The sequence below is a fragment of the Hakea prostrata genome, chromosome 10, assembly GCF_041222555.1.
Source record: "Hakea prostrata isolate BN-2017 chromosome 10, UWA_Hpros_2, whole genome shotgun sequence".
Classification (NCBI taxonomy): domain Eukaryota; kingdom Viridiplantae; phylum Streptophyta; class Magnoliopsida; order Proteales; family Proteaceae; genus Hakea; species Hakea prostrata.
The window spans coordinates 15,685,857-15,699,293 of NC_142609.1; the positions used below are offsets into that span (position 1 = coordinate 15,685,857).

A 13,437-nucleotide genomic window follows, 5' to 3' on the forward strand; every position below is an offset into this window, starting at 1 on the left:
GACTATGTATGAAGAGATTGTAAAGCATCCATTTCCACATCCATAACAACTTTCCAGCTAGGGTTTCTTAAGGGCTTATTATGATGGGTTGGAATACGAATGACAAATAGAGAAAGGGCAAGACAATGAAAGTGGGGAGGTAGATGAGTATCAGATATATAATTAGGAATAAGATAAACAATACTAGAATGTAAAGTGCAAGTACGAGTACCTTTTTTTAAGGCAATGGGTAAGTCATCTGAAGTAGGAGTAAGATCTCCACTAGAAGAATTTGCTGGTGGAGAGGATGAAGAGGGAACTTTTGTAGGACCAGCCTCAATCTCCACTACAGGAGAGCTGCCAGTATCAATAGGAGGAACTGTACTATCCACAATACGCTCAACAAACTTACGTCTTTGCTAATAAACCTGTAAAGGGACATTGTTGTTTGAAGGAACTAAAGATGGAATGGGAGGAACGTCATTCAAAACAGGATTTCATCAGACAGAGATGGACTAGTATAATATGGGGTGTCCTCAGAAAAGGTCACATTATAAATTGTTTCCGGTGAATAGGATTATAAGTTATAACATCGAAAACCTTTTTGAGTACGAGAGTACCCAAGAAAAATACATTTAACAGATCTAGGAGAAAGTTTATCCACAATATGTGGTATATGAATAAACAAACACAACCAAAAATTTTGGTTGGAATTAAAAACGGTTCTTCATTTGGAAAAACAATTGAAAATGGAGATTTGTTAGAAGGTAAAGTCATACGCATTTGATTAATTAAATGACTAGCAGTTAAAATTGTATCACACCAGTAACTGTTGGGAACATTCATCTGAATTAAAAGAGAACGTGCAACCTCTAAGAGGTGATGATTCTTGCGTCCAACCACTCCATTTTGTTGAGAAGTGAATGAACAATTGGTTTGATGAATCATTCTAAGAACGTTACAAAAATTGAATATATCATTTTGTATGTATTCTAGAGCATTATCTGATCTAAAAATTTTAACAGGAAGAGAAAATTGAGTATTTATTTCATGAATAAAATTTTTAAATATAAGCAAGAACTCGGTCCAATCCTTTAAAAGATACAACCATCTAAGATGTGAGAAATCGTCCACAAAGTAACAAGATACCGAAAACCTTGCCGATTACTAACTCTACGAAGACCCCAAATATCTAAATGAACTAAAGAAAACAAAGACTCACTACGAGGGACAAAGCGTGGAGGATAGGTGGGACGGTGGTGCTTCCCCAACTCACATGCCTCACTATATAACCTAGACATTGACTCTAAAGAAGGAAATACATTTTTTAATCTAGCTAAGGAAAGATGGCCTAAATGACAGTGCCACTAGAAAGCATCTACACCATCATCAGAATGGGTTGCAGTAGAGGTAGCGTAATCTGGATAGTAGAGTCCGTTCCTTTCACACCCTTCACCAATCGTCTTCTTCATATGAAGGTCCTAGAAAACTCAAGAATTAAGAGCAAGGTTGTCAAGGTGGCAAGGTGACCAAAGCAACTTGGGCTCCGCCTAGGCAATTAGGCAACAAAACGGCGCCTAGGCAGCAATAAGGCTGCCAAAGTAGTTGGGTAAAAAATTTTCAATATAGCTACTTTTGAACTATTTTTTTAATACAACTACTTTCTATAATAAGCTAAACAAACATTCAATAGTCACATTCATCCAAAAAATATAGCATTCATGAATCATAATTATGAAAAGTTATCCAAAAAAAAAAACACAAACATAAAAGTTCATCTCATCAAGCATCATAACAATGACTATGTACTTACAGGGCCAACACGATAAATTAATAGATCTCATTATTATGATTTCCAAGTCATTGTCTATTTAATGATTCATTGATTTTCGATGTTGATTATGGCTCATGCTTCACATTTTGTTGCCAACGGGCATGGGGGTCTTGGCAGGAGTGTGGGGGCAGTGCCCCCAGAGCTTGTAAAGGTCTTATGTAACTTTGAGCCTCAGAGTTCCTCTGGAATTTAGGCCTTGATTTTGATGATTAAGCTATTAAATTTATATAAGATTTTATAGAATAAATTTTGATTTTAAAAAAAAGTTAAGAAAAAATATTATGCATAAAATGTCAAAAAAGCGGTTGCTTTAGCGTCTAGGTGGCAATAAGGAGCATAATGCGACAAAGTGGTAGCGTTTAGGTGAAAAAGTGGCAAAAAAACAGCGCATCAATTAAGTGGTTCAAAACACGGTGGCTGAAAAACCGCCTTGCTGCCTAGGTGGATGCTTTGACAACATGATTAGGAGTAAAGGTTATGGAGCAATTCAAAGCTTTAGTTAATTGGCTAATAGATAATATATTGAAGGGAAAATTGGCAACATGGAGTACAAAAGACAAAGTATGAAAAGGTGTAGGAGAAACACTTCCAGAGCTTAGAATAGGTGTGGAAGTTCCATTAGCTATGACAACAGAGTTATTAGTGGTCGATTTAGAAAAAGAACTAAAAATTGATGACTTACCAGTCATGTGGGAAGTAGCCCCTAAATCAATGATCCAAGGAAAGGATGTAGAAGTGAGAAGAGCTATGTTACCCGCATGAGAAAGAGTGGTAGTAGAAGTACCAGTGGATGTGGAAGCAGTGGTTTGAATATTTTATAGACGGCGAAGAATTTGGCTTATATTATCTCGAAGAGTCTTAAACAGGTCCCCAGAAGAAGATCCTGAACCATTATCGTTGTTTGCTACTGTGTCAATACCACCATCAGATATGACATGGTTGGTAAGTTGCTTGGCCCTTTCTGACTTTCCATGTTTGGCTCAATAAGGTTCCACCAAGTTTCTAGTTTTACTACAGTGAGTAAAGCCTAGATGGCTTATTAGACTGTTGAACACCACAGCTTCCAGGAGATCGACTAACTCCCCCTGAACCACGATCGCATCCCCTTCCACGAGATGTAGTAAAGGCTGAATTTTCTCCTTTTAAACTATTTTCAGAAGAAACCTTTCAGGGAAGGCAATACGTTGAAGTCTAGAATATGCTTCATTGATGTTGGGGACATGCTCACCAGTAAGAAGATGCCCTTTACAGTTTTTAGTTCAGGGTTCAATCTTGCAAGAAACTATAAGACAAAAAACTCATTCCATTCTGCGTTAAGCTTCTCTATGTTTCTAGTTTGAGGTTGGAAGACATTCAACTCCTCTATGATGCCTTTAAAAGAGTTGTAATAATCCTGTAAAGACTTGTCAACTTGCTAAAATTGAAATAGTTTTCCATAAATACGATAAATTTGAGTCATATTTTTAGCTTGCGAATAGGTTTCTTGCAAGTCATCCCATATTCCCTTAGCAGTCTTATAAAACATGACATTGGTTGTAATGTCAGGTTCCATGCTATTCCACATCCTGATTTTGATAATGGCATCATCTTGGGTCCAACTAGCATAGGATTTGTTGGTCTCAGTAGGTGGTTCAACATCAATGAACTTAAGCTTACCTTTTGCAAGTATATAAATATGAATAGTTTGTGAACAAAGCAAATGATTAGAACTACTTTGAGGTTGTTGGAGGTAATTTGAACGTTAACTGGATCAACTTGTGATCATGGAGCGAGATCTCGCCACCTTGAAAAACCGAGATCTCAACCATCTCAGCGATATCTCCATCGAGATATACAAATTTTTGGCGTCAATTCGGTGGCCCATCTAGATGGGTTTTAGGGTCCCAATTGGGTTGAAACTTGCTAAAAGCCTATTTAAGGCCTTTTGAACACATTGGTGGCCTTGGATTTGTCAGAAAACAACCCTATATGTGATTTCTAAGTCTACCCATAGTGTGAAACCGAAATGTTGTAGGATTAGGGAATGCAAGGTTATACAACATGTAATATAGAACCTTTAAGGCATATAAATGAAAAACAAGTGTATCAAATGCATCAAGTAACCTAAATGTTATCAAAATTCCATCCATATGAGTATCACAATTTCAATTTTCAAGAACAGAATAATAAAATTATACCATCATTAAAAGTTCCATATAAGTCATTAAATCATAAGTTCACAAGATAAGCAGAGAATGATTGATCTTCCTTCGATGTTGTAGATGTGCTAAGAGTAGTTGCAAGTGAAAATCCAGCCAAAATTCACAAAAAAGACAAAAATTGAGAGTTCTAGTGAGATTTAGGATCGAGATATGGCGAGATATAGCGAGATATGGTGAGATCTTGAGCGAGATATCCCAACTCTCTGCTCTTGGCCTCCATCACATTTCGCCAATGTGAAAAAATGAGATATCTTAGCGAGATCTTCCACCATGCTTGTGATCCCTTCGAATCTACAGTACTTGTAGTTGAATGAGCTGTCATTGAAGATATAGTTGTAGTAGATATCACACAATCAATAGGTAGAAACTTGAATTAGTATCCCAGAACTTGAAGTAAAAAACACAACAGAAATTCTGCAATTTCCAAGCCGAATGGGAAGAAAAGAAAATCTGCAGAGTGCAAAAACAGAAGCAAACTAAAGGGGATAAAAACCAGAATGTAATCTAAGTTCTGGAACTTTAAAACATAGGGTAAGGAAGAGTAGATCAGTTCATATGAATACTTAGTCTAATAGTGTATTAGGTACAGCACTAGGTGGCTGCACACCAAGAAAACAGGACACAGAAAAAAAACTTCAGAAGAAAGAATGGAACAATACTGTTTTTTATTTTACAAAGCGTTGATGCCATGTTAGAAAACAAGGTTTGAATAATCAAATCAGTGCTAGAAGAAGGGGAAGAATAAAGGAGAAGAAGGAGAAGGAGAGGAGAGAGGAACCACAACAAATGCTTGTGATTCTAGCGAGTAGAAATAGAATCATAGGCTTCCTTTACTTATAGAACTTGAGTGCTAAGCATACAACTTGAGAGACAAGAAGCTTGTCCTTATAAAAAGGAAATAAAAAAGTACAACTCACGGACAGAATCTTCTAGTCTTCTAACTCCTAAAATTAGTCCAAAATAGAAACTATAGAAAAAGGAAAGTTCTGAAATTAGCAACTAACATAAAATAGAAAGTATGCTTTTTGAAAACACCCAAAACTTGTGTACCAAGGTTCCAATACCAGAAATAGAAAGTAATGTATTATATCAAAAGAAGAAAATCACCACTAAAGCATGCTTGTGCACCAAGGCAGCAGCCTTGGTGCTCCTGCGTATTCTTCAACAGAGACCTTCTACTGAGATGCTGTCGCAGAAGAGGAGAGGCAAGAGAGAAGGAGAGGAGAGTGAAAAGAAGAAGAGGAGGAAGATACGACTTCTATGGTACAATCTCTTCCCTCTAGATTACTTTATTTATAGTAGAAGGATACAAGCCTAAAACCATATCCCAATATCAATGAGATTCTCTCCTACTAATTTTATACACATCACAAACTAAAATCCAATCTTCTAAAGATCTAAATCTATCCCGAAAAAAGGAAAAACGATATAAAACCAAACCTGCTAGAAAATATGCAACAGATTCTATTCTTTCCTATCCTATTCTGTAAAACAACCAAACTTTCCTATTATGTAACCAGATCTGCCAGCTTGATTTCCATGACCCACACCTTCCTATTTTGTCAAGTATGAATTGCAACAATATTATTGGGTTCAGACTTAGATACAGATGTATACATAGTGAAATAACCTCCCTTCAGTCCTAGCAAGTAACAGTTTACTCCAATAAAAAAGTGGGCAGCAACAATGATAAAACTCGACAACACTTCAATCAATAAACCAAAAGTGCTCAGGCAAACATATATCGAATCTGAAACACTGTAGCAGCACAAGAATGACTCCAGAAATAATTTTTCATTAGAATCTAGGTCTGAAACTCGAGGGCAGCAACACTTGAGCCTCCAAAATAAGATGCTGAACAAGTCTCAACACAGGATATCTTCTCGCAGTGGTTCTTAACCAAAAAATAAAGCCTTCACGGCATTCTTAACCAACAAATAAAGCCTTCACGGCAGCAGTTTTATCCAAATCTCACAGCAGTAAAACTACTTCACCCAGAATGATGATCACACCGATAACGAATCATCAAAAGGGGCAGAATAGCAGTTGCAGTTTCTTTCTGCCAACCAAATCAGGAATAGACCAAAAACACCAGTGATGGATGGCCAGTAGAGTTGCCAATAAACTAGGTCAGAAGAAAGGGACTAGCTTAACCAAACTACACAGTTTCTCAAACCAATCTCCAAACAGTAGAAATTTAGGGTCAATGCTTCAACTGAAACCTCAAAGATAAGCCTGAAACATATATGGGCAGAATCTAAACTCTTCCACACAATACAACTTTCAATCGAACTTCAAGAGACGTGGTTCCTTCACATTTTAATGTGAACCAGTGTCACATCCAAGCTCCAGAAAACAGCATAGAATGCTGTCTTAAACTACCGAAAAAAATCTGTAGAGGACTCTCAAAATCAAGTAGGAGAGGCTGCAGCAAGTTGTAACGTGAGAACAGAGACTGGCACAAAGATTTGTGGAGGTCTTATTACCACAGCTCTGAACCATGTTAAACAGATGGAAGAAGAGAAGAAAGAAAGAAATAAAGAAGAAGAAGAAAAGAGGCGGAAGAAGAAGGTGATGTGCAGAAACTCTCCTTAGAGGCTTTCAATAGAACCATCTTCTAATTGTAGAGCAAAGCCCCTGTATGAACGATACTAATATCCTTCAAAATAGAAGGTAGAATCCAAACAAAATAAGGAAATCAAGCTTCTTGAGTTAGGGGCCTTAGGGCATACTCTCCTTTTCTATCTTTTTTTCCCCTTTTTGCCCCTAACATCGAACAATCTCGTTTTTATTCTAGAATTGAGATGTTTGTCTGTTCTTTATTATTTATTTGTTCTTCTAAGGGAGATCTGACTTGACTTTGTCATTTTGAAATTCAATTCTTATTACCACTCTGCATTGGTTCTTAATAAAGTTCTGTTAATTTTCCAGCTTGCAGACATAATATGGGGTGAGGTGAGTGAAAATGGTGATCATGTTGTGCCTTATCCAAAGGAAAATGAACAGAAGCCTTTGGTTCTATGTGGAGATCAAACCAAGAAACAATGGAATCAGGACTCTGACACTATTAGACCTGCTGAGCAGGAGACACCCACGCCAAAAAATGATTCCACTGACTGTAGATTGGAAGACAGTTCCCAGCTTAACACAAATGAAGGAGTTTCTGCTCCAGGATTTGACTTGGATTCTTGGCCTGATTTGCCATTACCAATTTCTGAATGCGAAAAAGGATATGGTGACAGACATGGTCAAGATTCCATCAGTGAAATCAGCGAGTTCAATACAGTAAAAGGTGATGTTCTTCAAAACTCTTCTTTGAGTAGAGCAAACATGCTTTATAAAGTTAAAGGTATATTGTCTCTCAGCAGCTGACACAGCTCAACTAGATAGTGATCGTGAATTGTTTATGGCCGAGCGTATTGATAAAGAAGGTGGCTTTCTCGACTTTAGTTGGGCTAGCATAGGGAGTTTTGATGACCTGGATAGAATCTTTAGGTAATTCAGGATTCTTACATGCTTTTCCTACTCTGAATGAATTGTCTTATATAAACCTATCAAGTTGAAGGCTTGGAAATTGATTAATCATGTAAGAATGATCATCCTTCATCTATTCTTTCTTTCATTTTTCTTTGTCAAAAAAAGAATATCTGTCTGACTCAATATTCTCACAAGTGATATTTTGCAGAAATGATGACTTAGTATTTGGATGTGAAAGTCTTGGTAATGCAGATGAACTCTGGTCATCTACAGATGTAATTAGCAACTCAGCTAAATCCTTCCCTTTGTCTGCTGGCTCTCCAAGTTCTGGGTTAGGAGCATTAAATTGTACATCTGAGCAATACGAAGTCAAAGAGACTGCCATACCACATGAGGACCAGTCTTCTAACCCTGGAATTGGGAAAACAAATGATCATGTTTTGCATTTGCATCTGAAAAAAGATGAGGTTACTGGAAAGGAAAGCGTCTCATCTATTGACTCATTAGTTGAATGTGCTGGAGGGAGAAGTAAGCTCTCATTGAAGGAGAAGGTGAGACTGCTAGTATATTGATCGTCCAGTTTTTATTTACTAAGTCGTTTCTACAGTGAAAGAATTAATGACCTTAGGTAAAGAAGTGAAAAATGGCATGCATACCTTAGCCATTTGTTGGTTGTTGTTGTTGTAGTGAAAGAGAATCAAGTAAACTAAAGAAAGTGTTTTGTTTCGCAGGCAGCTCATGAAGAAATTGGAAAGACAGAAGGTTTAAAGTCCAAGCCTCCTGGTGAAAACAGTGCAATCCAGAATGACTCAGCAGACAAGGTAACTTCATGAGAAACCTTTCATTCAATCTAATCATACAATTCAGGAGCCAAAAACTAAATTAACAAATAAATAAATAAATAGACATTGCCTAAACCTGATTCTTTTTTATTTGAATGAGGAATGTTGATAAGGCTGCATGAAGCAGGAACACTGTTCTAGCATATACTAGAACCTGATGCAAAATCTTCCAGTTGGATTGTCTTTATACAAAACTACCAATAATATTGCTTCTGATGTCATGCAGAGCAATTAAAGTTGCCATGTTTTAAAAATATATTTATTTCCTTATTTTTGTTTACCCTTATGCTAGTCTCTAACTTGATTCCATAGGAAATGCTTTTGTAAGTCGTGTAAGGATAGTGTAACATTTTTTAAATGACGTGAAAAGCAGGAGGTGCATGTCAGGCAGGCTGGGCCTAGGCTTCCAAAAACCAGCCCTGCGAGGTTAAACACCCAGCCTAGCCTCACCTACCCTGCCCAGGCTGGAGTATCCTGACATTAACTAGTCTCAAGTTTGGCGCGAAGCCTGACTTGGGATTACGCTGGGTCGAGCTGAGCTCAAAGTCAACATTGGAATCCTTTATTTCATTGGTGATTGTGTACCCAAGATTAGTATTATTATATCACCAATCTGTTATCAAGTTGAATGTCTTCTAGATAAACCATATTGATGGCACATGCTCAATATGTACACATTTGCTACACTAATCCTTGTCCAGACCAACTTGGACTTGGGTTGGGATAAATCATTGGCTGACTAATGGATTTCCAACCCATGCCTTAGAACCAGAAAAAGGGAGGGATTTGGAGTTTCCTGGCCGAAGTTTCACCCAATAGTAATATGGTTTTCATGTTCCCAAATATTCATTGATAAACATAGTTCATCAACTTGTCTTCATTAGGTTAAGAAAACCAAAATCTCTACAAGACAGTGCATTTTTCTCTCTCTCTATTCCTGTCCTGGTGGGTGAATTGGCAGTAGTAGAGGTGCAGAAGGCCCAAAGCCAGTTCCACACCTCTTTAGCCTTTTCTTATATATGTTAACCACTGCATTTAGGATTCTTTGCCAAGAAAGTAATAGACATGTGACAGAACTAGCCATCTTCATGGTCTGATTTGAAATATGTCAGAAAAAGTCCCCTCCTCAGCAGAACCTGCAATTTCTAATGCTTTTTGAACTTGAACTTGAAATTGATTTCATCACTTGGATCTATCTGAAGTAACATGCTCTTAACCTTCTTTATTCTTCATCCCACAGGGAAGTAATCAAAGAATGTTGTTGTCTCAGATAAAAGCAGAGGAAAAAAGTGAAGAGAAAATGTCTCAAGAATTTTATAGTGCTTGGTCACCCACTGCAGAGCAATATCAACGATTTGGGAATCAATTTGCAACCTCTGCCGTACAAACTTTCCCGTCTTCAGTTCCAAGTCTGCAAAGACAGATTGCTGACCAAGATTCAATGAGATACTTTCAAAACTCCCATTCATATGTTTCTGTTGGGTATGCAAATCAAACGCCTCACTGTGCGGTCGTGCCTTCATTGGAACATATTCAACCTGAGGGGGAAAACCAACATCAGGTTCATGTTGATCATGAATTTTCTCCCAGATCATCATCGAAGAAATCACCACATGTTTCAACCACTTCTTTGATCATGACACCTCAGGAAAAGATTGAAAAATTAAGACGGAGACAGCAAATGCAAGCAATGCTTGCCATTCAGAAACAACAGAAACAATTTTCTCATCAGGTTAATGGTAATGACCAGTGTATTACCCAGAAGTGTCAGCAAGGTGTTCAAATTGAAGATACTGTGGCAACTAACATTGAAGTTGAAGAAAAGTTAAAAATCCCTCCATCCCTGGACCTGACTTCACCTGTTGAACAAGACGATTCCAATACAGTTTCAAGGGTGATTAATGAGAGTTCACTTGAGGAAGCAATACTTGATCACCTTCAAGAAGTAATTGAGAAGGTAACGTGTGGCCCATTTAGTAATTTTTCTCTTTTATAGACTGGGTTACTACTTATGAATGAAGTAATAATTTTTTCCTGCAGTTGGATATTAGAATAAGGCTTTGTATTCGAGATAGCTTGTACCGGTTGGCTCAAAGTGCAATGCTAAGGCATAGTGCTGCAGAGGCTAGCAGTACCAACAAAAGTAGGGGGGATGAAAATGTGGCTGCTACAATAGGAGAATCAAACAATCCCAAGAGGTTTAGATTCTAAAATGCAGTATGATATTACATTTGATGAACTGAAAATGTTGGTTGTGCAATCTTGTGAATTCAAGTGTGATATATCTTGCATTTCTGAAAATTTAAACATTATTTTTAGATTCTGAGATTTGAAAAATAAAAGGCTTAGCCCATGATATGTTAATGTGATTGATTACTTTTAGTTTAATCTCATGTACTTTTAACAGTTCAACCCAACCTTATACATGTATGGGGGTAACAAGAGAGGTGGAGGAGCTCCCTAGCTAAGCATGCCCGGTAGTGCATAACAATTAACTATCTAAGCCCCAGGTAACGGCAAACTGTCTATTCTTTGGGATATCAACAGCAAGCTTAGGAGCCAAAGGCAGAGTTTGGATCTAACATCATTGTAGATGGCCTTGCAAGTCTGGTCTATAGATCTGGATTTAGGAGTCCATTGTAGGGTTTTGCTCCATCCAAAGAGAAGCTACCTTTTGGTGATAGTGATTCAGGAGCCTTGAAAAGTGGATGCGAACCTAGTCTAAAGTGGTGTTCTTGATCTGCATATGCCCAGATGTATGCGGGTGAAACTGGAAGTCTGAAACATGAATTTTAACCAAAGTAAATATGAATATTATGCAAGACAACACTAAGATTTTAATTAAAATGCAACAACACATACAACAAGTAGAACTCAATATACAAGTATGTGCTGGGTTGGATTCATTCCCTAGGTTATGGAAGAGTATTGTGAATGTTGGACACGGGCATGCCATGATATGTTACAGATGAAATTATCCATATAGTTTGTCACTAGCATAACTAGTTGTGCTGGTCCTAATGAGTAATGGATATTCAAAGATGGAGTCACAAATGATGCACCTGATCCATCTCCATACTCATGCAGACATGCTACTACAATAAAAAAATAAACCAACATATGCTCCATTATATCCATATCTATAACCATAAGCCCTGTATAGTACAACTCCTTGGAATTTTCAAAATTTTACTAAAATTTATGAGATTTCGGCAAAATTATCGAAATTTTACTGAAATTTTACCAAAATCTGAGACTTTCATTTTCAACCCATGTTTTGTGTCACTAGGAAGCGACAGAGAAATTTCACCCAATTTTGGCGATATTTCCTGCCATAACTGTGATACACCCATGCACCCTACTTCCCTAATCCTTTTGATGGAATATATAGTAGATCATCTCATAGAGTTGGAGGGCCGACATGTAGCTAAAGGTATACGACATGGTCATGGTCATGGTGCTACTGGGGTTGGTGGACTTGGTGCTGGAGCTAGTGGAGGAGCTGATGTTGGAGTTGGTGTCGGAGCTAGGGCTTGATTGATTACTTATCTCATTCCATGATTGTCTTATTAACTTATGATTTATGACTTATATAGAACTTTTAATTGCTGCATATTTTTTATTCTGTTCTCTCGAATCAAGATTTTGATACTCATATAGATGGAATTTTGATGACATTTAAGTTTTATTATGTATTTGATACACTTGCTTTTCATTTATATGTCTTAAAGGTTCTGTATTTAATGTTGTATAACCTTGTTGACCCTCGTCTTGCAGCATTTCGGTTTCAAACTTAGGATTGACTTAGAACTCTTACTTAGGGTTGTCTTTTCACAAATATAAGGCCACCAATGTGTTCAAAAGACCTAAATTAGGCTAACTCCCAAGTTTGAGCCCCAACTTGGACCTTAAAATGGGCCCTTGAGTTGGTCAATCAAATTTCTCATATCTCGACCAAGATCTCGCCATCTCGGTTTTCTTGCTTGACGAGATTGGAGGCGAGTTCACCAACTGTGATCAAAATAATTGTGTGAGGACAAGTGACAATGCCCTATTGAGGAGTAGCCATCCTCATGTTGGCTTTTGTGGAAAGTAGTTACGATATTTTGGGGATTGTTGGGACTATATTAGTGGAATTGGGAGTAGGCAAAGGGAGGGAAGGATTTTGTGAAGTGAAGGGATAAGCAATGCTTGTGGGTGAGGGGAAGACCCTCGGTTGGGGCATATTATTGAAGGGTATATTCAAGTGTGGGGAAGGTCATTGTAATGGAGTCTTGCTTATCTAGTTATGGTTAAGTGCATCAATCCTTAACATTTTCATCTTCAACCTCTCTATATGCTATTCGGTTGCTATCTGTTTGAGTTAGAGTGAATTCAATAAGATTGGGGTGTGTGTGTGGCTGAAGGTTGCTGCCAAGAGCTAGTGCTATAGGGTTCTAATAACAAAATTTGTAGGTCCTAACATTGTGGTATCAGAGCCAATCTGATCCCAGGGTATGGTTAAAAGTAGAATGGACAAAGTGAAAGCACTCAAGCCTACAATTAAAGGACTCCATAATGTAGGACAACCAGTATGGAACTAGGACCAAGTGAACCAACAATGACTGGGTCAGCTCAAGCCAACCCCTTCAGTTCAAATGGTCTTTTAGAAGGCTAAAAAGAGGCCAAAGAACTGTTCATGTGAGCAGTGTCTCAGCCCATTGTTTGGCCTATCAGAAATGTTCCATAGAGGATTTGTGGGCGCAAGATAGATTACATGAATGAAGATTTTATTCTTGGGAGATTTAGGACCTTAGTTTAGTGTCTATTTTACGCTCCGCTCGTGTTGCTCCTTGCTTGAGGAGTGGCATACCGAAAAAAGATCGGAAGATCAAACAAGGCAATAAGGGAAAAGAAGGAAGAGAAAGAATTGGAAGTTGGCACCTACATAACTGGTGGCTTGCTTACCAAGCCATCCTAGCAAGCACCTCCAGTTCAATTATTATTCTTGACTTGACTTTCTATTTAAAAACTTATATGAAATTCCATTTTAGGGATAGCAATTTCTTGACTTTATACCTTAAAGTGAAGGGTTTCCCAGAATCTTCCAGCAAATAGGTCTAAA

At 37.7% G+C, this 13,437-nt stretch overlaps 1 protein-coding gene across 5 annotated transcripts in view; it reads left to right on the top strand.

Moving 5' to 3' along the window:
• The window catches only part of LOC149002157 (protein LNK2-like), a 39,157-nt gene that overhangs the window by 13,717 nt on the left and 12,003 nt on the right, over nucleotides 1–13,437 (top strand). For 3 of the 5 annotated variants that reach the window (XM_089136399.1, XM_089136401.1, XM_089136397.1), the window contains 6 exons: nucleotides 6,946–7,306; nucleotides 7,380–7,509; nucleotides 7,700–8,042; nucleotides 8,223–8,312; nucleotides 9,574–10,290; nucleotides 10,374–10,531. In XM_089136399.1, the coding sequence (XP_088992525.1) occupies nucleotides 6,946–7,306; nucleotides 7,380–7,509; nucleotides 7,700–8,042; nucleotides 8,223–8,312; nucleotides 9,574–10,290; nucleotides 10,374–10,531 (1,799 nt within the window). The remainder of the gene's footprint in view (nucleotides 1–6,945; nucleotides 7,307–7,379; nucleotides 7,510–7,699; nucleotides 8,043–8,222; nucleotides 8,313–9,573; nucleotides 10,291–10,373; nucleotides 10,532–13,437) is intronic. The other 2 variants (XM_089136400.1, XM_089136398.1) reach the window with 2 other exon arrangements.